This window comes from Varanus komodoensis, unplaced genomic scaffold (genome assembly GCF_004798865.1).
Source record: "Varanus komodoensis strain SLA01 unplaced genomic scaffold, ASM479886v1 scaffold4, whole genome shotgun sequence".
Classification (NCBI taxonomy): domain Eukaryota; kingdom Metazoa; phylum Chordata; class Lepidosauria; order Squamata; family Varanidae; genus Varanus; species Varanus komodoensis.
The window spans coordinates 47,465,212-47,489,989 of NW_025335941.1; the positions used below are offsets into that span (position 1 = coordinate 47,465,212).

A 24,778-nucleotide genomic window follows, 5' to 3' on the forward strand; every position below is an offset into this window, starting at 1 on the left:
CAGTGCGTAAAGGATCAGGATGACAATACTGTGGAAGTATGGGGACTTCATTTTGAAAATCGGTGCTCTGTACATATACAAATCTTGTGATTACTGAATGCATGAACAAAACCACTCCGTAAGTTCTATATTATGCTCTCAAAGTAGAGCAAGGCAATCCATGTATTTAAATTTCATTTTTTATTCTGCTGCATGTCTGGATTTGTTAACCACATTCTGAAGAGGGAAACTGACCCACAGCCAAGTGTGTATATATGTGTCTGTGTATATATGTGTGTGTGTGTGTGTATGTGCGTGCGTGCACACATCCATATATATTTCTGTCCAGGTTTTTTATGCTGTCTTGGACCAAATATACCATGGGAAGCATCCTCTCGAGAAGTCAACCACAGAAATTTTAAAGGAAACCCAAGAGAAATTTTACAGATTGCCATACGTTCCTAATACTGTGAGTATCATGTTTCATGTTAACTAATGTTTAAAGTAAAATGCAGATTAGGGTACAATCCTGTGGCCAGTAGACTTTGTCTAGATGGCCATGGGAAAATTCAGAGCCCCAGCTCTGCGCTCAGTTACGTGCTCCGAGGTTGGAGCTGAGACTCTGAACTCAGAACAGACTCCCTTCATGATTATTCACATGCTAGCTGCAGTGCCAGTGTTGCAAGCACAACTTCAGAGCTGGTGTTGGGGAAGCAGGGAGGGGAGTTGAGAGGGGAGAGGTGAAGCTCCACTGGAGTACTAGGAATCCTGGCATGCAGGTGTAGTGTGTTATTGAGCAAATGGCAGACACCAACATGTGGCTAGCTCACTGTGGTCTTGCTTGGATCCAAAGCACCACTTGATCATTCCTGTGCATCCAAGGAAGGTCTGGATTTATGAAACGTCCTTATGAAATATGCAAATAACCTTTGAACAGAATTGTGCAGTTTGTGATACAACCTAAGGTACGCTGAGGCGAGTCTACGATTCAAATTGTTGGAGCGAAAGGAAACATTCCATTGGGCACCCAGGAACTTGGATGCACCTAAATATTTCTGGGGATCCCAACCGTAATGTAGGTTTGCTGTAGTGGGTGGAATAAAAAGGCTTGAATTATCACTTCAAAATGTTGGGTGCTGCTTTATTTATAATTTCCTAGAGTTATACCACAGACACTAGCTTGAATACATTTTACACGAGCAATGCTAAGAACACTTTTAGTTTGTAAAGCAGAACTTCTGAATGCTGTTTAATGTTATATAGAAAGCAGAAGAGGTTAATCTTAAATCAAATGTATGTTGTGGCCAGTGTGGTTCTTTAATTCGATTTACAAACACAGGAAATTCAAAAAATTCAGGTTTTAGAATCACTCCTGAAAACATCTCTTTAGTTTTGGAATGCTTGTAACTTGCTTCTTTGGCCAAAATGGAAAACCCATTTGTTTATACAAATTGTATACCCTTGGATTAACTTTCAACTGGGTCATCTTAAAGTGTACTGTAAAACCAGATTTTTAAGAGACTGAGTGTAGGAAGAGGAAAATTAAATGAATGTGTAACAAACCGCTTTGTGGAATTTTCTGTAAATAGTCTGTGATGGTTGCTTTATAGGGTTGGTTGCATAAACTCAACATTCATTTGCAAACCATAACAAAAGTTGATATTTTGAAACCAGCACATGAATCTTGGCATTTTAAAGGCATTTTCATTTCTCCACTTAAATGGAAAAATTACAGATAATGATCCTAGTCCAGAGGAGGTTGCAGCTGTATCTTACACATATTTTAGTAAGTCCCACTGAACTTAGACTTCTGAGTAGGCATGTATAGGTTGGCACAGAGAGAGAACAATCTTGTGGCCCCTGGATGAGTATCCAAGGGACCATAGAATAGCTTGGAAAAACCCCTTCCAAGGACAGCAGCTGCACTCCAGCCTCAGAAGGGAGAGTTAAAGATCTGACTCCCAACCACCATGCAGTTGGTGCTGTGAGAACCATGCAACCTGCCTATTCAGGCTTGGAAATTTGAGCTCAAAGTGGGGGAAAGGGGGGCATTACAGTGGGTCAGGAGGGGAGAGGACAAGAGAGGCCAGGTTGCAATTTATCTGAGCTTCCTTCAGCCTCTCTCACTTGAAAGCCTGTCTGATGAAATAAAGAATATAGGAGGGCTGGCAATTACCGCCACTGTTTCTCTGGCCCCACCAGGTTCACTTTAGCAGAGGAGATGGATCCTCAAAACCTATGAGTTTGGGACTTTCCATGTACCACTGGCACAATTCATAGGATTGTTCCCTCAGTCATCCCAGTTCCACAAAAATGAATGGGACAAGTTAGCTGTATCTGTACTAACCCAGTTATTTTAACAAAAGACTTCAAGTCCCAAGGGCCACTCCTGTCAGTTCTAATATAAAAACACATACACATATAAATATGAATTAATAATTCCAGAACCATATGGTTTCTTTCCAGAAACACATAAGTGGTTAATTGTACGGTAAATTCCTTTCCTCTTCTCCAATATAAACTACTACAAAAATATTTATATCCCTTGTCCTGCTGGGTTTATTTATGGCTTGGTAATCAAAACACAGAAGTGTTATAAATTGAAACTTTTAATCTCTTGTTTGACTCACTTTTCATCATCTCAGGGGTCTTTTTTTTTTTTTTTTTGCTGTTTATATTTTTTACTCACTAATTCCTGACTTCAGAATATCTTCTTCCTGTATTATTTTAGACTGCAATCTTGTGTTCATTTACCTAGAAGTAAGCTTCATAGACTATAATGCAAATGTTGCATATCACCCAGGGAACTTTGGCAACAGGCATTATAGTAGTAGTAGTTTGGCAACAGGCATTATAGTAGTAGTAGTAGTAGTAGTAGTAGTAGTAATAATAAACATGCATAGATCCACTGTTAAAAGGCAATAGTATTAGCAAGTTAGCAGAGCACTGCAACTACCTGTAAATAAATTTTAGTCTGAAATTATTCAGTCCAAAAACTGCAACCATGCAACCTGATAACATTGCTCTTTACTCTGTGTTTTGAGTATAAAACCATAATTTGTAGCTAAATATTTGTTTGTTCTTTTTACAAGTTCTCTGTGCTTCTTCTTGTAAGGAGTGGGGGGCAGAGTTTGCTTATGTAAGTTTAGGTAAATTCCTCTACTGGTTTGGGGATCTCTTGAAAACTAAATAGAGACTTAAAAATCACAAATAATAGAGAAAAGTGAGGCCTTAAATATATGACACACCTTTATTTAACTACAAACATATGAATGAGAGCTACAGACTCAAAATTTAAAGATGTGTATGCCTGGTGCTTATCGGGCAGTGGATTTCCATTCCATAGAGCCACAGTCAAAATGTTGAGGAGGCTTTTTGTGCACTTAGCACTGTGAGGAACTGGGGTTCACTCAGAGTAGCCTCTTTTGCTGAACTCAGCCAAACTCTGCCCCTTGCCCCCCGTGACTAAGATGGCTGTGCTGTTCACCCACTCTTGGCTTCCTCATTCAGTACAGAGCAAAGTCCTTGCCTAGAATATTCCTACGTGACTTCATCTGCAGAGGCAGTTCCACATTCTTACTTGGTTTTTTTGGAGTGAAGGGAAAGAAACGCCACAAGATCTAGGGGGGAATCTGTTTCACCCATTTAAAAGGGTACTACCTCAGTCTAGACAAGGAGGGAAATCACAAAGCTTTGCAGTTCTGTGTCCTGTAACATTGATGTTCTTGCGCAGAAGGGAGGAAAAGAAATGTCACGCTTGTTCCTAGCAGAAGGAGCAGCACAAATGCAGATCCAAGTCTTGCATCAAGGGGCCCAGCTCTTTCTCAGCTATCCTGTTCTGTTTTTTTCTCATTGCAGTTCAGACCCAGTGCCAAGAGGGATAATTTCTGTAGTTCCTATAGAGCCTGCAAAGGGCAGGCACTTTGCTATCATATACTATGCCAGGCTGCTAACAGAGGCAATGAGAACTCTCACTACCTGAAAAAAAAATGAGGATATACTTTTGTTCATTAAGTGCATGCATCCTTTTCTGAAGAGATTGTCTTTGGTCAATGTGTATTGTCAAGTATTTAAATGTTTGAGGGCACAGATGGGGCATGTCTTATAGAGCCAGCTGTTTACTAGGCAAATCTGGGGATGAGTACAATAAGAAAGTCAGTTTTGCAGACTAGTGATTCAGCAAATTCTTAGGGGTTTTCTGTGGATATGTTGGCCACTCTGTGAACAGGATGGAAGCAAGATGACCCTTGACCTGAGTCTAACCCAATCTTAATTAGGAGTATAAAACCTTTTGCAGGTGGCAGACCAGATTGTTCCCCACCAGGCTGTCCATGGGCTGTGGATGTCAGTGGGTGTCACCAAGCCTACGGTCACCATTCCCACTGCTGTCAGCAGCCTGCCACTCTTTTTTTTCTTCCATGCTGGGAGAAGCATGCCGTTCTGGGCCTCTTCCACCAAGCAGAGAAAGGTTGGCCAGCACTAGGAGGAGCTTAAGAAGGCAGCTGAGCCCCTGCAGTGGTACTTTCAGCATGCCTACCCTTTAAGATCTTTTTGGCTTTTACAAATTGTAGATCAAGATTTGAGTCAGCATTCTCTTACTGTTTCTGTAATAATTCTGTCAGCTTCTGACTAATTCAGATTTTAACAGCTTTAAAAGTTTAACCGACCTCTTTAGATAACACATGACTGCAGTTTTTATTAAAGGGTTTTGTGTGCTAAATAGAATATAGAGAATTGTAGTAACGCCCTTAAAATTTTGTTTTATAGGCTCAGAATATAGCAAATGTGTGTCATATTTAAGAGTTTTGGCCACAAGAGAACAGCTAGCTTTTCATCCTTCTAATAAAAATCACGTATGGCTTCTTGGAAAACCTTCAGACAAGATAATCATTGGTGGATTGATGGTATGTTGATGAGAAGCAGGCATCTTTATTAATTAACTAAAGTCATGCACCTTCGTTTCTGTCAGTCATACTATATGAAAAAGCAGGCAGGAACATGACCTGCAGATGGCATGTTATCATAACCCCTAGGCATAGAATACACCACTGTTTAATAAACTCCTGGAATGTTTTCCTGCAGCTCTTTCAAGACTTATTACATGCTTTACAGGAGCAGATAATGTAGCTGAAAACTTCATCCATTGGCTTGCAATTTAGAAACATGACCTTCAGTGAGATTTTTTCCTATGTGTTTCTGTATATTGCCTGGGGGGACTGTTCAGAAGGGAAGTTTGAAACATCAGAGGGTTATTTCAATTGTTAAAAAGATGAGATCATCCAGTGACATAGATGAAATGAATTTGAAAAGGGCCCGTACACATTAGAACTTCCCATCTGAAGCCCCATTTCAAGGTTAAAAGATGATGGCTGCAAATCCTAGTAAGATAATAGTATTTAATATCTTCTAGAAGTCTAATTTTACTACAGAAGATGGTATTGATTTGCATCCATGTTCTTTTGAACTGTGTTGTTAGTTGTCTTCTAATCTCATCACTCTCTTGATGTACAAACACTGTATTTAGCCTTCTCCTTAAGAGACATGTGTGCCTTAGTAGTGCTAACAAGATGTGATACAATGAAACATATTGAAAAGTTTAAATATTAGCTTAAATTGAGTATATTGATGTATAGGCTTCATAAAGCTATGTAAAGTAGTGTGAACTCTTAAGATTAGCTTGAAAATATTGTCTGTTGCAGAGTAACTGAAACCAATTTTGAGCTGTAGGAAATTGATGACTAGAAAAGGCTGGATTAAATGCATATTACTGTTCTTAGTATTATGTGGTGCAAATCTAAGGAAAAAGCACAACAGGTATTATAGGTATTTGTTTGGAATCTCCAGGTAAACGTATTTGAGATTTTGGCTTAAACTTGAGCATTCAAAATAATGAGTTGCAATACCCTAATTGCTTGCATTTTCATTCTCTCCACCCATGTATAATGCTTTGTATCCATTCTTAGAGTTCACCCATTAAAATCAATAAGCAACATTAATTCCACTGGGTCTACTAAATGCCGCAAGATTCTATGTATGTATGTAAGCACAGGAGATAAAATAATGTCCTGAGGAACCACATAAACAAGAGACCAAGTATATGAATTCTGTAAGGTGTGGCAAAAGTGGATAGTTCTAAAGACTAGAACTCAGGATGATGTAATGAAACTGAAATTTGGGAGATTTAGAACAGTTCAAAGGAAGTTCTACTTCACAAGACACATAGTTAAACTCTTCCAAAATCTATGTTGCTGTAAGCCCTTCATCACCTCAACCAAAACACACACAAAAATAGTGTAACCTTGATATCTGTACCTCTCTTCTTCAGGAAATACATGCGGGAAGAAGGGAAGAAAATATGTTAGTTCTAGGTGCAGTGTGGGAGGAGAGGTGAGGAAATCATGCACCCTCCATTTTGGGGGATATAAAGCCCAGCTTTTCTCAGGTGTGTTTCCCATCTTGCTGAATCACACAGGTTTGTTTTGCTAGCAAACAAAAAACAAACAAAAAACCCCTTTATTTTAGCAGTGCAGTGAGTAATTTTAGATGCTGTTCTAGATAATTAAAATCACCTGAAGGTAATTTGAGTAGTAATATATAGTAGTTGGAGGGAGTGAAGCCTTAGAAAGTGAAGTCTTAGCTTTTGGTTGTGTAAAATCCCAGAATTCACCTCCACAACATCTAATGATGGCCATCAACCTGGTCAGCATTGAAGGGGGATTAGAGCAATGTAAGCAGGACGAGGTCATCAATAGCTACTAGTGAGGATATATTCTCTCCTGCATCAAAGGGAGTATGGCTCTATATGCCAGTTGGGAAACACGAGTGAGAGGGAACTATTTCCTTCTGGACTTCCATGGGCCTATTGAGAGTAGAACACTGGACTCTGTGGGCCTTTGATCTAGTGCAGCATAGCTCTTCTTATGTTCTTATCTCAATTTTTCAGCACTTTTTATGTAGGTCTATTTGGAAATAATTTGGAATATGGGCATGTGAAGACTGCTTTGGTTTGTGGAAAGGATGTAATCTTACCAGCTGAAACTTCGAATCCTTAGAAGAAACGCTTATTATAGACTAGAATGAAAACCAGCATATTTTATTGCTTCAGCCTCCCTATGTTTTAAATGTGTTCTGTGCGGTAGATTATGGGTAAGGGACTAGTTAGGGGCCAAAAAAAAAAAGATAAGTATGAATGTTTCTGCCAAAGTACTTTCCCAGTATGTGTAGAATTATCTGACTTGAAGCTGAACTTATTTTTGGACTCCAGTTTAGAGATGCAGATAGGATTTGGTTGAAGTTTAGTAACAGTCCTGCACTTAATTTGAAACAAAAAAACCTCTTTTCATTTCATGCAGAGCTTAGTCTGCAAACAATTACAGAAGAATATAGATGCCTGATAGAATAGCATGAGCAGTATTTTACTTGGTAGGAACAATGGGTCTATTTCTTCAGTGAGTATTTGAGAAAGACTGTTATTTTCTAGGAATACTTAGGGCTGCAATCCTTTGCACACCCATCTGGGAGTCTGTCTTACTGGACTTAGTTGAATTTACTTCCAAGTAATGAGATGGTGCTGTATGTCAGCTAGGGAACACTTTTTAATATCTATTATGTTTTACAAAAAGAAGGTCTAAATAAACAGACCAGTATCAGTGCAACGGATCTGAAAAAAAGGAAACTCAACTGATGCATAAGACATGGTTGTATATTTGAGTTTTGCTATTACAAATCCTAATTAAATGTATTATAGATCATTATACAAATCTACTGAAAATAGGCTCCTTAAAATGCAATCAATAGCCAACGTATTTTGGTTTTGGCTTTTATAACGCGAAAGTCCAGCAACCATCTCTGTATATGTACTCCAATCTCTGTTCTTCATTAGGCAATTCAAAGAGCACCAGACCCTCTGCAATTTTCAGGGTGCCTGTTGCATTGTTTCCACTTTAGCTTCAGTGGAAACTTGGAAACTCCAGTGGACCTTTCAGCTGGGCTCACTCTATGAAGTCATAACCCCTTTATACTGAAGAGATATTATTAACTTTAATAACATGACTTGGTGCTATTTAATACCAGCAGTTAGAAAAAGAATCAAGGAATGAATCATAAATTCCTGACAGTTTAAGGACAAATAGCACTAGAATTGCAGATGGTGATAATCTTCTATAAACACAAACACAGTGAAGAATGGCATTTTGAATCTGTATCCCACCTGTCCCTGAGTTTGTATTTTGGCATGTCGGAAGGTGCTTTTTAAAGAAGTAGCAGGGACATGTCTTTACTGTAATTTTGTTTTGGCAGACTGTTGCAGGTTTACCTGTTCCAGGTGTGGCATTGCATGTACCTCTATGAAAAAATACAGTGGCACTTGTAGCACGTAAACTGTGGTTTTCCTTGAATAACACAAAAGAAATGTGGCTATAATGAAACACACCTGCATTTCCATAGCACACTTTTTGCACTGTTTATCCATTGAAAAAATGCTTAAGAGTAGCATTCTGTTTAAAAAGTTACTTAAGAATAATTGTTCTCTCGTTCCCATATATCATCCTAAGGTGGGGTATCAATTATGTCAATAAATACTGTTCAGCTCTAACATTTTGATAAACAGTTTATTTTGTTTCCAAACAAACATGCTAAAGAATGACAAATTTTCCTCTCTTTTATCTCCCTCATATATAGGCTTGGCAGCTCAGATTCAGCCATCTTGTGGGTTATGGTGCCAAGTATTATTCCTACCTCATGTCTAGGGCTGTAGCATCCATGGTATGGAAACAGTGTTTTGCGCAGGATCCCTTCAACAGGTACAAAGTGAAAATGCAGAACACTGACCCAGTTTTTAAACAGGATTAATATAAGTGCTGTGTAACTTCCAGATATCATCCAGCAGTCTTGTTATGTTGGTGCCACTGTTGTTTTCTTGTTAAGCATTTATAGTAATCTAGATTTAGCAGTTTGCAACTGTGATATCATGTGTTGTACCCTACCCACTGACTCCATTGCTTGCTGTAAATAGATACCATTTGTGCCTGTTGTCATTTTTAAGTGCAGTGGAGTGGTGGGAGGCATGGATTGGGGTAAAATGGAGGGATAGAACCAGGGAGGGAACATTTTTCGCTGCCATTGTCAGTGACAAGAGAACCATTGATGATACTGCTGTAGATAGCATGCTGCTTGACCGTTGTTCTTTCGTAAAATACAAAATACCAATTTTGAGGTGTTTGAGGTTTGCCACATTCTGCCTCTCTAACCATAGATGGGGAAGTGTTCCGGAGATTAGGTGCCACTACCAAGAAGGTTAACTTACGTGCTGTTACCTGGCAACATGCTTTAGTGTTAGTTGATCAGTAAGGCTGCTCTGGTCCATCTCAGGGTTGATGTGACATATATAGGGGGAAGTGGTTTGCATGACTAATTGATTTCCAAAACAGCCTGCTGAGTGCTTCATAAATGCCTGATGCTGCAACACTGTAGTCACAAAAACTGCACGTGCTGCAAGGCTCTGTTGCAGTTGTTAATACCGCAGGAAACAAGGAACTGGTCACCCAAGTTTGTGCACAGTTTGAAAAGCCTTGTTTTATTTCCATTAATAATTGGACATCTTGAGCCCAGCTCTGCTTATTCTATTATCACCCATCTCTGGGTGCTTGGTGAAGAGCTTCTTCCCCATCAATGGGAAATTCATTATACTAATGAAGGTTTGTAGCAAATAGAGAATTCTGTGGGAAGCTTGAAACTGGGCTGAAGCAAATGTACAGCAGGCCTTCCTGTGTGACAGCTGAGAGATGGAGGCTACTTGCTTGCCTGAAACACATGTTTTCCAAACTCTAAATGTAGTTTGGGATCCTCTAACTTCACTTGACGTAACCTAGGAACATGTCCCTGCCTGCATGCCTGTCTCCTTACGGAGGTGCAGTTTCCGTGTAATGATGGATGTGTCAGTCATCTCTTCCTTTTAATCTTATTAACCTATCCTGGATTTTTCTGGGGAATAAATTGCTTCCTATCCATGAGTGACACCACTATGTTTAAAGTGAAAAACCACTATTATGTTGGAACTGGCTCCAACTTCCTATTTTAGTGTGGAAAAGTATTTAATAGTGAAACATAAGTCTTCATGTTTCATATTATTTGGCAACAATGAAATACACCTTTCCCATTTGGCACAATGAAAGCATGGTAGTATGGGACAAATGGCTTGTAAAGAATAGTACGGACAAAGTATAGGATTCTTTCGTACTTTGTTTACACCATTAGTTGTTCAAGTTGAGCAGACTCTGGTTTAACTGTATTTGTAATGTACCTTTCTGGAGTGAGCATGGGAATTGAAACTGGCAAACTTTGTTGGATCTTTATCTTTGTTAGTTCAAGGAGCCCAGGGACAGGTGTGACAGGAAGCTGAACTAGTTATGATTGCAGGTGGCTATAATAAGAATACTTCTGTCTCTTCCTTCAGGGCAATGGGGGAACGTTATCGCAAAGAAATGCTGGCATATGGTGGTGGAAAAGAACCCATGCTCATGGTTCAAGGTAATATAAATATTGTCGATTGTATTGTCCAGCTGGTTTTGCTCCTTTATACTTCTGGATAAAGTGTTTTTCTACGCAACGTTGTTAAGCCACTGTATCTGCTTTTTGTTTTGTTGCAGAATTGACATCCAAGTCCTGTACATTTCCTTTCCTGCTTTTTCTGCTATGTAACCTCTAGGTGGTGGTGCACTGTAGAGGAATATCGCAATTGCATCATTGGAGAAATGGGGGGATCAGTTTGCCTAATTTGTTTTTTTTGCTTTTGTCAGCACATCTGCACGCTCAGAATACACTTGCTGAAAGTGCATTTTAAACCTAGGACTAAAGGACCCATAAACAACCATGACTACGACATAAATAGTGCGCAATAAATATCTCACAGAGAAAAAGCAAGGACTGCTGCTTGTACTGTAACTGTCACCTGCAAATTAAGCATACTTCGTATTGCATCTTTAAAAATTATATCTTAGTAAATTCCATTACAGTAAATTACATCGAGTAAATGGCTTACATAATGCAGACATTCTGTTCTTAAGCTCTTCCTTATAGATGAATAGGACTTGCTACAATCAGAAAAATAGGTACCTACCTATCCATAGTAGAGGATGTTTTCGTATATAGTACTTGCTCCCCTTTTGCTGATACACACAAACATTAGGGAGCGTGGCATTGTTCAGTATTCCAGAAGAATGCAGGGGATTTCCCTCACTTCCTTTTGTTTATGGTAGCCTGCAGCGCTACACAGTTATCCTCTGCAGAGGGCAGGCCCACACGAGTGACCCCCATGCGACTAAGAGATAGAACGTACATTCGAAAATAGAGTAACAGTTGCTGAGGTGGGAATGCAGTTGCCTGCTAGTAGAGGAAGCTGGACATGAGAGCTGGCCCCTAATCGCTCCTGGGCATTTGGATCATCAGAATGTTATTCATTAGTTTTAACTACATGCTAGTGAACATGCATTTAAAAGTTAAGTGCCACTTTGATGATGTCAGGGCTCTAAGCAACAATACATGCTATAGATCGAGCTAACAGAACCAAAAAAGTGATGACTCATTAGGTATGCCATTTCCCTGGAGGACAGATTAGTGATACAGCTGAAAGATTCCCAAGGCTCAAGCAGCCCACTAACACGTATCCCTTCCTTCTTATACATGTGGGAACAAATGTCACTGCCAAGTAGAGCTTTGAAGAAATCATGTCAGACTTTGAAGCTTTAGGGAAGAAAGTAAAGAACTTTGGGGCCCAGATAGTTCTCGCTTCAGCCCTTCCTATTCTTGGAATGGGAAAAAAAGGATACAAAGGTTGTGCCAAAGTGAGAGATTTGGATTCTGGAACCATGGGCTATACTTCCTGAGAGAAGAACTGCTGGCAAGGCCTGGACTGCACCTTACAAGGACTGGAAGGAGTGTGTTTGGCCACAGCATGAAGGAGTGATCATAGAATGGTAGAGTTGGAAGGGGGCATGAAGGCCATCGAGCCCAACCCCCTACTGTTGCAGGACACCATGTTGCACCATCCCACTCAGATGTCTCTAGTGTGGGGGAGCCCACCTCCTCTCTAGGCAACTGGTTCCACTGTTCTATACCTGTCACCTAATGAGGTTGTGGAATCTCCAACACTGGAGGCATTCAGGATGCAACTGGGCAGCCATCTGAAAGGGATGGTTGAACTTGGAGTCCTGCAGTGAGCAGTGGGTTGGGCCCATTGCCTTTTGGCCCCTTCCAGCTCTACTATTCTATGATTCTGTGACATTTTTGAAACAAACAAGAGAGCAGTTTTTTTGCCCCACTGTTTGCAATATTGTTGAAGTCTGGGGGCAGCCATTTCCAGAAAAGGTATATTTAGCTGTAGTGTTGCAATGCAGAAAGTGAAGGACTTCAAAGCTTGAGCTTTCAGTAGCTCCTGTAGGCTTGGGAAGGACTGCATTGAAATTAGAGTCAAGGTATGCTTATGAAATATAGTCGCATCTTTAAAAATGGCAGCTGTCTGTGTTAGATCTCATTTGGACCTGAAAAACTATTTCTTGTATATATCACATACATTAAATATTTTGGTCCAGAAGGGGCTAGTGCTATACAACCATTTAATCCTTGGGTTCCCAATCAGTGGGACTGTTGCTTACAAGGTTGGGCCGTTGCAGAGGGAGGTTTTGGATGTGATACAACCTCAGTCCAAGTCTGTTTCTAGTTCTGATGTCTGTAGAGATGGCTACCATGTGGGATGCTCTTTGCTCTCAATGCTTCCCTGTTGAGGCAGTCATTGTGTGTCCTCATTGTGTCATTTCAGGTTTCGGGAAGTGTAAGAATGTGGCAGGACTGAAAACAGAAACTGGGTCAAAAACTTAATGGATAGGAGGGAAGGAGAACAGTTTGTTAAGTGTAGGTGCGAAGAAGAGGGAAGCAGAGCAAGCATGCACCAGTAACGGTTGTGCGTGTGTCCCTGAGCACTTGTAACGAGCATTCTGGAAACAAAAATGTGACCTCCACAGCTGAGGAGTCATTCTGAGTCTCAGGGTTTTGGCTGAGCTCAGCTCCTCCATCCTTACTTGGATCTGGCTCTTTTGGGGCACCTGGCATGGTGTGTGTTCAGAGTGTTCCTGCAATTCACTTTTATTCTTCTGACGGGAAGGTTAACAAGCGTAGCCAAATTCTCAAAGTGCTTCTTGTACTTCAAAAACATGGTTGGATTATTTCTGTATTTTCTGTACTTTTATTTCTGTACTTTCAGTGCGTGTGTGGTGTGTGTGTGTTTTAACTTGCGCCGCTCATCAGCTGTCTTTATGGGTGTTCTTGTTGACACTTGCAAAGCAACATATTTTAAGCTTACTCAAAGTCATGAGGTGCCGAGGTCCTAGCAAGGAACTCTTCCAGTTAGCGCTTCAAATTGCCTCAAGTTCTGGACTCTTCCTGGTTGGCTGTTTCGGAACTATTACTGTACATACAAAAATACCTAATCAGACCAGTTGGCTCTTGTAGAGACTTATTAAAGAGCTCAAAAAAGAGTTCAGTTTTCCTAAATGCAGCTTGTATTATTATTATTCCCATGGAAACCAAATAGTCTAAGGCATGTAGGATTATTAAGTGATTGTACAAGATATTCTTATAGTAAAGAGTACAACAAGGTTATATTTATACTGGCACTTCTGCCAGAATGATTCACTTCAAAGAAAAGCAAAGTTTACATACCACTTTCTTTCCAGTGCAGAACAATATAGGAAATTTCCTAGTGTGATGTTTAAAATGTTAAGAACATGAAAATATACACTTGTATCCGTTAGTCTGTATATTCTTTCCTCTGCGAGAAAGACAGTATGTTATCTCTGTACAAAAAATATACAGAATCAAGCTAGAGACAGAGGCACTCTTAGAAATCCCTTGTAATACACAGTTTTGTGACCTTCCAACTAACTTGCTATTACTCTCTATTGAGAAAAGTGCAGATTCATTGTTACCTCACCACTTCCCTGAAATTCCCTTTCCAGTTCCTGTTTGCTTTCCAAGACTGTTCCTGGGCTTGCGCCAGTGTCCCTCATCCCCCTTCTTTGTGTGTTTGTGTTCCTCACAACTGGTCTTCACTTGCAACTGCTCTTTTGTGTGGTCTTGCTAAAGAAAGAACCCACTGGCCCCACATGCCTTTTCTTTCTTTGAAGATCCCAGTTAGGTGCCTGTTCTGCCCTTGCTCCAGACTCTTGCCTGTGGACCAACAGGCAATCTGCCCAACCCACTGATGAAAACTTTGATTTGGGGCCTGCTTCTTGCACCCTGTGATCCCACCCCATGGCCTAGGATCACTTGGACTCACCCTGCCATTGAGGCTCTACACTTTCTCATTTTCTGGCATTCTCTTCAACAGATCAGGTTAAAACTCCCACTTTCCTACTCTTAATCTTCTCCCCACACTGCCCTCTTACTCACATCTGTTGTCCTCCCTTCTGGGAGACCCTCAGGAATTCACTGTTGTCTTTTGTCTTTGTTTCTCCAACCCAGCTCTGCTGCCTGGATCAGAATTCTTCCCTTCACCTACTCTGTGCTCCTGTTGATTTAATAGAGCATGATCATTTTGGGACCAGATCTTCCTGTCTGACAGCAGCTTGTATTCCAACACAACAGATCCAGGGCTGCAGAGCTAAGAGCCTCCCCGAGCAACAGAATAGTTTAACCCCCATCAATTGAGAGGCCTGTTCCCTGAATGTGGAAAAGTTGGTTCCTGGTCACCACTTGCTTGTTCCCTTCTTGAGAGAGGAATGCAGCTAATGCATCACGGGGGCACCTTACAAATTTGAGGGGACACTTATTTTGTATTCTGATACATAGAGCTATCTATTTTTTAAAAAAAGTGAAAACTGATCCTAAGATGGGAAGAGTTGCCTGTGAGACTTCAAGGAGCAAAAATAATCTTGGACATGATTGCTGCCTCTCTGGTCACCAAAGCCCCATGCAGGAAGTAATCCATCCTTCCATCATAAGAGTAGAGGAGCCCCTTTGCTTGGCCGGCAGAATTCCATTACGATCCACACATTGGAGGGCAAAGTCTGCAGTGGGGAGGCTGCTCCTTGGCACATGCCTTCACCTTGAGATGTACAGAGAGTGTTTGGACCAGAAGACAAGGCCAGCAAGCCCCTCTCCACACTCCCTTCACACAGTAACCACTGAATGCCTGAATAAGGTTGCAGCCTATTTGGCTTGGGTTCTGCACTCCTGGGCATTCATGATGAGAAGAAACTGAAACCGAAGGGGATGAGCGAGGAGCATGAGATCCTTGATATTCCAGCTTCATGGGTTTTTTCTTCACAAGAGGAACAAGGGTGGGAAATATTAATATTACATTAAAACCCTTTCTTTTAAAAGGATGGAGAGAAATTGAATTTTTACGATAGATGGTTAACTCTTTTCATAGTTCAGGAGGTGTGAAATGCTGATTAGTCACCTGGCATTTCTAAGCCAATTTCCCCATACACAGATTCCATTCTTGGCAGTGGCTCTGGACACAGCTATATGGGAGTGGTTCAGTGTGGCACAAATTACTTCCAGTTTAAGGCTGCCTGTTAACAGCTGTCTTTCTAGCAAAATTTAGTTGATCCCAACTAATTCTCTGTGTTGTTTCCCTTTAGGTGTGCTTCAGAAGCATCCTTCAGTGGAAGACTTTGTTGATGCTCTTGTTTCAGACTTAGACCAAGACTTTGAAACATTCTTTATGGATTCTGAGTAGCAGAGAAGAAAAAATTACAAGGGCTGGTGAAGGGGGTTTTTTTAACCACATATTTATCATCAACAGTGTATAGAACATCAGTGGATCGGATTGCCATATCTTGATGAGTGCTTATGAAAATGCTTATGTAAAATAAATAGCTTACCTGAGGGTAAACTGTGGATTTTGTTTGTCTGTTTCTTTTGTTACAGAAAGACAATGTCTTTGGTGTCAGAATAGGTATGCTTTGTACAACATTCTCCTGCATAGAGGAATGTGCGTACAAACTGCCCCCGCATGTGTGTTTGGTGTATGTGAGCTTTGAGGAGAGTGCAGGATCATGTCTGCTGACCAGGATCTCTGCCCTGCTTATTAGGCATTAGTGTTAAAAGGACATTTTAACACACAGGGCAGACTGGTTAGGGCTCTGGCAGTGTGGAGGAGACCTTCATAACTGGGGCTACTGGTGCATAGAATATATCATAGCTGCAATGCACTGCTGGCAGGAGGCAAGGTGTGTTGTGGCCAGTAGGCATAATCCCACTCCCTTTCATGGCCTTGTTGAACACATGGAGGGGCGTGATGCCCTGCATGTGATTACACCATTGCATTTCTATGTCGTGAAGGCATGTTCCGCCAGGATTCCCAGGTGTGCACAGGAAGCTGACCATTTTGGTGGGACTGACAGCTCAGATTCTGAGAATGATGGGAAGCTGGCTAACCCCAGCAGGGATGACAACTCAAACTCTGGTAACAGAATGGTTACTGAAACAGCCTCAGTTCCAGCTCCAGCCCAAGGCTCTCTACCCATCTGTGCCTGCTCCAGATGAGATGAGTTCAAGGGCAGCTGAGGGGCCCAGTCAGTCCTCCCTTGGGAACACAGAACAACAACAACATCCGGGGGTGGGGGGAGGATTTAGAGATGGGGAGTCTCTCAGTTGGAGAACTCCAGCCTCCTGAGGAGGTGGACCCAAAAGTCCATTGTCACAGCTGCAGGGTGGCCCAATTAGGATCTTAGAAGAATGCAAGTGCTCTTGGTTCCACAGTGCCCCTCCTTCCTGAGAAAGGCACAGAAAGGTTCATAAGCAAAGCTTTGGGTAGGTTCAACATTTCACTTTGTTTATGCTCAAAGACTTCTATGTAGAATAAATGCAGTTAAAGTGCAATTAGAGAAAGAATCCTGCAACTCCGTATTTGCCCTCCCACCCCCTGAGATCGGCAGCAGAGACCCTCCTCTGGGAACCCTCCGTGAAAGACATTAGGAGGGTGAGTACCCGGAGGAGGGCTTTCTCTGCGGTGGCGCCCTGCCTATGGAATGCGCTCCCCAGAGAGGTTCGCCTGGCGCCGCCGTCATTTGTTTTTCGGCGCCAGGCTAAGACCTTTTTATTTCAACAATATTTTACTAACATTTAACATTAGCTATATAGCTTTTAATCTGCAGCCAGGGTGGATCTGGATTTTATTTGTATTATGTTTTATTTTATTCTTATTTATGTAAGCCGTCCTGAGGCTCTGTGAAAGGACGGCATACAAATATTCTAAATAAATTAAATAAACTCCAGCATCTCTCTGTGAGCATTCTGGAAAGTAAGTTCTTCTACATATATATCTGTCCCCACGTAGCCAAGTATGAATATTACAATGGAACCAATGAACTGGGGAGGTTGTGGGCTTTCCCACCCTTGAGACACTCAAGATGCAACTGGACAGCCATCTGAAAGGGATGGTTTAACTGGGAGTCCTGCACTGAGCGGTGGGTTGGACCTGATGGCCCTCTGACCCTTTCCAACTTCACTATTCTATGGTTCTTTGAATTATTAAGCAGAGAATAATGCATGGGAGGTGACGGCCTACTGGGAGCAAAAGACAAAGCCTGCCTTACAGCCTGTTCTTTGTTGGGTTGGAAGTGCAGGTAGGTGCTTGTTTGTTATTGACAACAGTGAATTGACAAACCTACCTTAAAACCAGCTACCTCAGTCTTCAATCAAAACAAGTTGTAAAATGCATAACAAATGAGTTACAATGGCTCAGGGTGAACTAGAGAGACACACCCAACAAATGCATGAACCATTTTCTTCCTATTGCATTTTCCTGACCACATGTCTGTTGTAAGAAGAAGGGTTGGATGGGAGTGGGGTGATGAACAGAAGGACCAGGAGGGAATGCGGGGGCAGGGGGGTCATCTGCCCTACATTTGCTGAGACTACACTGTAGGCTGAATCGAGGAAATGAACAGCCAAGATACTTGAAGGCCATAATAGGACATCTGCCAAGCAGGAATACGAGCAGATGAAGTCATAGGGCAGGAGCTCAGCCGGAATTCCAAGCAGGACTTGGGAAGATCAAGTATTTCCAGTATATAAAACAATTTCCACTGAGTTTAGATTAAGATGAAATGGGACTTGGCTGAAGTGGCTGCAAGAAAAAGTTCTCTGCGAAGCACACTAATGGTGTGATCCCGTGCATTATTAGACAGAAAAAAGCTCTAAAATGCCAGCATGCCCAGCTAGTAACCGGAATGAGCTCTGCTAACTACAAAAGGAGGCAGAGTGCCACGTCTGGCTCTGGAAGGGGGTGGGTGCACAGATGCTTGTTGGGCAAACAGTAGAAAGCCCAAATATCAAGCAGCAACACAGCCTCCAGCTGTTAGCCTATGACCAGGATAAACAGGACGGAGGAAGGAGGGCGGCGTGGACATTTTTAGATGGGCAAATTTTAAAAGGGGGTACATAAAAATCAGATTGACGGCTATATTTTGGATACAGAAAAGCTAAGATCTTGCATGATACCCCGAGGCTGGGTGTGCACGCACATGTGTATCTGCCCTTGTAACAATTCTGCTGGAGAGAATGTGGTCTTGTAAATGAGTTCAGTCCGTGTAAGAACGCTTTGTTACAGGGCAGCGTACAAATAACATCAACTGCCCGCCACCACCCACAACGCCTTGAACTGCCCTCACTGAACCACACGGTGGTTTGATGCACAGTGAGGGAAAATGTTGCGAATTTGTGCTTTGCCTAGTTTAGCAGGATATAGAAACAAGAGGGAGGGCAAATTATATTAGAGATGGGAGTCAATACTTCTTTTTTCCTGGAGTGTTCCTTTAGTCCTAGCGTGATGCAAAGAAAAAACGGGGAGAAACTCACTCTGCACAATGTTTGCCTTTTTATTACACAGAATTAGAGGCCAAAGATGAAGACTCAAGTTGGATGAAAAAGGGAGGAAGTTAGTAAGGTAATTTGCAGTTTTGAAAACAGCACTGAGGCAAAAAGTAATGGAATTCTGAAAACAGGCATAAAATATCAAATTGCAGAAACAGTGAATGAAAGCAGTAATTGTATGTTTTGTTTTCTTTGGGGGTCTAGTAGAGCTGCAGACCAGAAGGTGGCTGAAATCATGCCATATAAAAAGGGGGAGAAGCCCTATTCCTTCCCTGGATTTCCCAGAACTATTTCAAGCTCCTGCAAACTATCTTTGCTAAAGGTCTTTGCTTCTGGTTCCTTTAGAAGAAAAATAAAAGGAAAAAGAAAGTGACTCCTCAGCTTCACAAATACAGTTTCACAGCTTGTCACTCACTGGCCCCTAAGTGAGGAAGGGGTCAAGCCCCTGAACTGATTGGAGGCACTTTCTATAAGCTCCGTTTCCATAGAGGAGAGTGCTTTTGCCTTAGTTCTTGGGCATCCACCAGACCATAGCTCCATTCAACAAGACTCCCCATGTAGCTTTCTCAGGGAACTGAAGGGACTGGTGTAAGGAGAATAAAGCAGAGAAACAGAAACAGCAAGTCAGAAGGGGTCTCCCGGGCCATCTAGTCTGACTCCTGGCTCCAGGCAGCTCCGCTCACGACATGCCCACCATGTACATGTCTAGCCTATCCTCGAACACCCGCACCGATGGGGCCTCAGCGACCTCTTGTGGAAGCCCATTCCACACCCTCTGGGTCCTAACTGTCAGGAAGTGCTTCCTGACATCTAAAATGAATCTTGGATCCCTGAGCTTTGCTCCATTGGAGCATGTCCCGCCCTCCTCTGCAGGGGAGAACAAGAAAGAAGTCAGCTTTAACTAGCCAAGGTGCACACACTGACATCTGGATCCAACCCCACCTCCCTGGCACTTTCACTTTAAGTGTTCCTAAGCTACCCTCATGCCTTTGCATCTTGTATTGTTTGTCCTTTTATTATAAAGACCTTTGGCCACCTCTGCCTTCCCCCTCTGGGCCAGTGACTCCCTTGGAGAAGTTGTAATTCACTCTGTCAGTGTTCATTTGGATTCAGCCACATCAGAATTTATCTTCCAGTAGGCAGAACATTTTTTGTAAATGGTCAAATTTCCTCCAAACTAATTGCTTTAGATTAAGATGTCAATAAAAATAGCAATGATAAAGAAAAGCAACGGTGCCATTTACTGGAATAATATGTTGGGCTTTTCCTTATTCAGGGCCAAGATAATGACAAAAGTCAGCATATTTTGACTTTCTATTGTTCTCTATTGGACTCAGGAGAGTCTCTCAAGCTGGCCAGTCCTTTCAGTGACCCATAAACACAAATTCAAAGATACCCTAACAATTCTCTACACCTTCTTATAGAGGCATATTTTGAAATTCTGGCCTGATCCATATTATTGTTTCCTGTGTTTACCCCTGAAGTGTCTTGTGAACATGTTGCAGCACAGGAGTGCAATTCCTTTAAATATTTCAGAGAGATCTGTCAATTCAATTTATTTTTATGCAGGAAAGAGATATGAATTAGGAAGCTATTGCCTGATTAATTTAGGGGAAGTCCTATCCAGAAAGAGAAAAGTCCTACAGCTCCCAATATTGTCAACCAGCCATACTGGCTAAATAGTAACAGAGTTTGCCAATGCATTGTTTCAAGATATTATTGTTCTCTGTATTATTCTAAAATACACATTTCTCCTTCATCTGCAAACTAAATTTACTTACTCTGTCTAGATGCTGTCAGGAAATATCAGTTTAGCAGAACAGGAGAATGTACACTCACATCCACAGGGAAGACGCCATGCTTGGACCTCAGCAGTTTATTGGCAGGTCACCCAGAAACTCGTCTCATGGAGACAAATACAACAGTGCTATATACTGAACTGGCTACAAGCTTCCAAAGCACAGTTTTTTTATACGTTGTGGGTCACACACACATGATCAGGGCAGTGAAGAGATTCTGAACTGGTGGACAATGCGGAATAATACAGAAACATTGAGAAATCATTATAGGCACCAGGAAGAACATCATGACCCATCAAAGACTTGAATAGCAGATAACAAATAAAACAATCAGGAGTTACAGAAATCTAACGGGTTTAAAATGTTGTGGATTTTGCGATCAGAAGCGCAAAATAGGCTTTTCAAGACAGTGTCCAATAAAAAGGAGAATGGGGCCAGCATGCAGCAAAATCAGTAACAAGAATGTTAGCATCATCATCATCATCATCAATTTATTTCTTCACCACCCAAAAGCCAAAACTCTCTAGCTGGTTTCCAGCAACATAAAATATAATATAAACTACAGGCACCAATAAAAGCATCATAGATGTTACAATGCACAACTAAAAAGCCAAATTTAAAACAATGTAAAAATAGCTTATACAAATTAATCTCAAAATCCACATGACCCCGCTTATCTGTTCCATGAAGGAAGTTTTGTTGTTGGTTTAATTAAGTTCCATTGAATTCAGCGGGGCTACCAAGTGTGTCCCTCCCTTTAATGCCAATGGTTTCAAATGGCTTTTAAGATCTAAGGTCCTTTAAAAGGTACAATTTTTGCACTGGCATATTCCATGTCTTTGTGTCAGTTCCAAAAGGAAAATGGTTGTAATACTTTCCATTGGAGCCTCAGGGGGAAACAGGTGAACTAACAACTTTCATAACTTACTAAAATCCTCTATAAAAATAAATTATGATATCAGAATAATTGATACTAGGCAGTGGTAAAAGGTGTTTATTGCCAACTGGGTGTTTATATTATAATTTATTATGGCCTTTGAAAAGTATTGTGCAAATAGCTGGGGGAGAGAGGCAGCCTAAATGGCACAGGGGTCCACAAGCTCTCGTGCATAAATTAGACTGAAGTTTCCATAATGTCTTCTTTCAAACTTCAAAATAAAAATACGTCAAAGTGTGCACCCACCAAGAACCCCTCCTGTGCAAGTCCACTGGGGAAAATGGGATTTCCCTTTCCTGCGCCAGCAAGTTTCTCAGAATAGTTCGCCCATTCCAATTTGTCATTTAGGGCAGGATCCTATGCAGTTTTCGATGGGGGAAGCTCCCAGCTTGCCCTGCTCTACAGCTTTTCCCTTAGCACCTGCAAACAGCATTATTCATTGTTTAGGGAAAAAATTGTCATCAGTTTAGCTGATTCAAGCAAAATCCCTGAATGGTTTACCACAGTGCTCTATGTGTTGCAGCACTGCAATTCCCATCCATCCTAGTTACCATGGACAGTGGTTAGGGATGATGGGAGTTAACATTCCAACCATGTCTGGAGAACTCCATGTTCCCCGTGCATTAAAATATTGTTGGCTAAAGCTGATGATGTTTATGACCGGCCATAATAATAATCCCATGGGGTCTGCAAGGTGTTCCTGGGCTCTCCTGACATGGTGCCCCTGTGTTGGATGGCTAGAAATCAATGCACGCATCCCTCAGCTCACGGCAATTGCTTCCAGCCCTGCCATTCCTGCATTTTCTGCTGTGCATCCTTTCCTAGTTTGCACACAGCTCTATAATAAATCGGAGGACAAGGATGAGGCTGCGACAACATTATCAGCAAAAGCTGACCAGCTGGCTGCCAACAGCACAGTGCCACAGGGTATGGGCGTAAACCAGCTGCTAGGAGGGTTGCCAGCTACTCAACCAGCCAGTGCAGCTGTGCCTTTCCCAGCCGCTGGATGTGCAGGCATCAGCAGCTGACCGACTTGCTGCACCTGCTGGCTTTCTCAGGCTGAGCTGCTAATAAAAGCACGAGAGCAGCCCAAGTCATTTCCCCCTCCCTTGTCAGCTGGCCGTCCTACGTGCGGTTTTGCCAGCAGGACAGCTCTGAAGCTGGGAGGTATCTAGATTCTGCGAATCTTTTCCATGATTAATGTTTACAGGCAGGAGTACCGCACTGAGTTCATTGCGACTCTTTCTGGGCATATGTTTTAAGTACACACAACAAACGGTTTCCAGCTTGGCGGCAGAATTTCATAAACTGAACCCTTGTTAGGAAGCATTGCTGGGCAGAAGAGTTCAAAGCATGCCTGTAATGAATTAATTATAGTATATATGTAATAACATGTGGAGGCATACTATGATTCATGCAGCCATTCAAAGAAGTTGCTGTTCTTAAATGCTAGAAGAGCTTTGAAGCTCTCCAATTCTCTGCAGGATCCTTTTTTAAAAGCATATCTGAAGATATTCCTCTTTAAAAGTTATCTTCTGTTGCCATCAGTTAATACAGCTGCAAAGCTAATAAGAAGAATGACAAAGATGTAAACAGCTGCTTAGCTTTATATGTGTTGTGAATGGCCTGTTAGAAAGCACATAAATCAAACAAGCACCTGTATATATTTTTGCAGGCTTTGGAGCAACAGATGTGCACGCTAAAAGAAAGAGCAGACTTTTACTAGTTACAGTAAAAGTCTGTTGTGTTTACCCACTCCATCATCCACACATGTCCTGTTCTGCAGCTGGACTTTAAAAATTGCCCCTCTCTCTCACAGCTTGCATTCTGGCTGCCACCATCTGTATCTGTCCACATTTGAACTTTCAATTTAAGGAAAGTGCTCTGGTACAGATGGGAGTCCCAATAAGAAAAGTGGAGCCAAGTGATAGGCCTTAAGGCACACTCTGCGGGAAGCTGGCAGAGCTGCAGTGACTGCCATGGCTGACATGGTCTGGGGATAGACCATGTTCCTGTCACAGATGAGGGAAACTGAATTGGCAGTGTGCCTATAGAAGAATTCCCTCCTGTTGTCTTACTCTGAACTCAGCCTAGCATTTGAAACTCATGCACTCTGTGCATGTGAGAACTCAGAAAAGCCAGAATGTGGTACTGGCTGTGCGATCCACCTTCCTATGAACCTGCAAGTTTCTGGTCCTTATGATTGCAAGAGATGTGCTTGAAAATGTGAAGGACATGCCTGGTAAAATTTCAGAGGCTATTGAAGAAGATATCTACACAGGATTATATACTGTCTCTAAGCAGAACCAACACGAATGGTTTTGCTCTGAGAGTTAAAAGAAAAGATGGTGCTTATACCATTCCATTTCAGAAGTGAACTGGAATGGCATTTGGATTTTCTTTCAATGGTTAGGCATAAGAGGGTTAGTTACATTTGCTAAGATAAATGAGTTATAGGATTGCACCTAAGTAAAAGGGAGTCTGTTCTTAATTCCCAGTTGAACCAATTTAAATTGGACTTCAGGAATTTACTTTCTTGATTCAGACCACCAAATAAGCCAATGAAATTTGGCAACCTGAACTAAAGCAGAAACCGCAATGGACTGAAATACCATCCACAGGAATACTAATCCAGCAACATATAGATACTGCTGCAACAACCCAGTTGAGGGCTTGAAATGACACGGCTGCAATGGCATCTACAGAAAGGAAATAAAGCATTTTCTGCCATGTAATTCCATGGTAATAGAGCATTCCAATACAAAACATTGTTTCCAAATATCCAAATTCATATGCACCTGCAGAACTGATCATGTGCAGACTGAATTCCCGCCTAGCAATAGCCCTCTGTTCACCTCAGTGGAGACTGAACAATAAAAGCTACCCAAGCAGTCTCCTCGAACTCACCTTTTATTCTAAGCTGAACAGCCCGAGTTGTAGCTGGTCCTTACAGCTGCTTCGGCCCCCTGGTCATTCTTGTTGCCCTTCTCTGTACTTTTCTCAACTCAATAATGTCCTCCTTCAGGTAAGGCAAGCAGAACTGAGCACAATGTTCCAGCTGGGGATGCTGAACCTATTTGAGACAGAGAGCCAAATATCACTTCGCAGATGCTCTTGGGGCTTCCTTCCAGTGGCAGAAGCAACACTAAAAGAAGCGGGACCAAAAGCACCAGTGTATTTTAGTGTA

General features: G+C 41.8%; 1 protein-coding gene across 5 annotated transcripts in view; it reads left to right on the top strand.

Moving 5' to 3' along the window:
- The window catches only part of LOC123029280 (mitochondrial intermediate peptidase), a 51,987-nt gene extending 36,111 nt beyond the window's left edge, over nucleotides 1–15,876 (top strand). For 3 of the 5 annotated variants that reach the window (XM_044442070.1, XM_044442071.1, XM_044442072.1), the window contains exons 16-19: nucleotides 329–448; nucleotides 8,659–8,780; nucleotides 10,433–10,506; nucleotides 15,618–15,876. In XM_044442070.1, the coding sequence (XP_044298005.1) occupies nucleotides 329–448; nucleotides 8,659–8,780; nucleotides 10,433–10,506; nucleotides 15,618–15,715 (414 nt within the window). In that variant the 3' untranslated portion in view covers nucleotides 15,716–15,876. Of the gene's footprint in view, nucleotides 1–328; nucleotides 449–4,746; nucleotides 4,884–8,658; nucleotides 8,781–10,432; nucleotides 10,507–14,493; nucleotides 15,312–15,617 lie in introns of those variants that run through there. The other 2 variants (XR_006415896.1, XR_006415897.1) reach the window with 2 other exon arrangements.
- The last annotated feature ends 8,902 nt before the right edge of the window (nucleotides 15,877–24,778 follow it).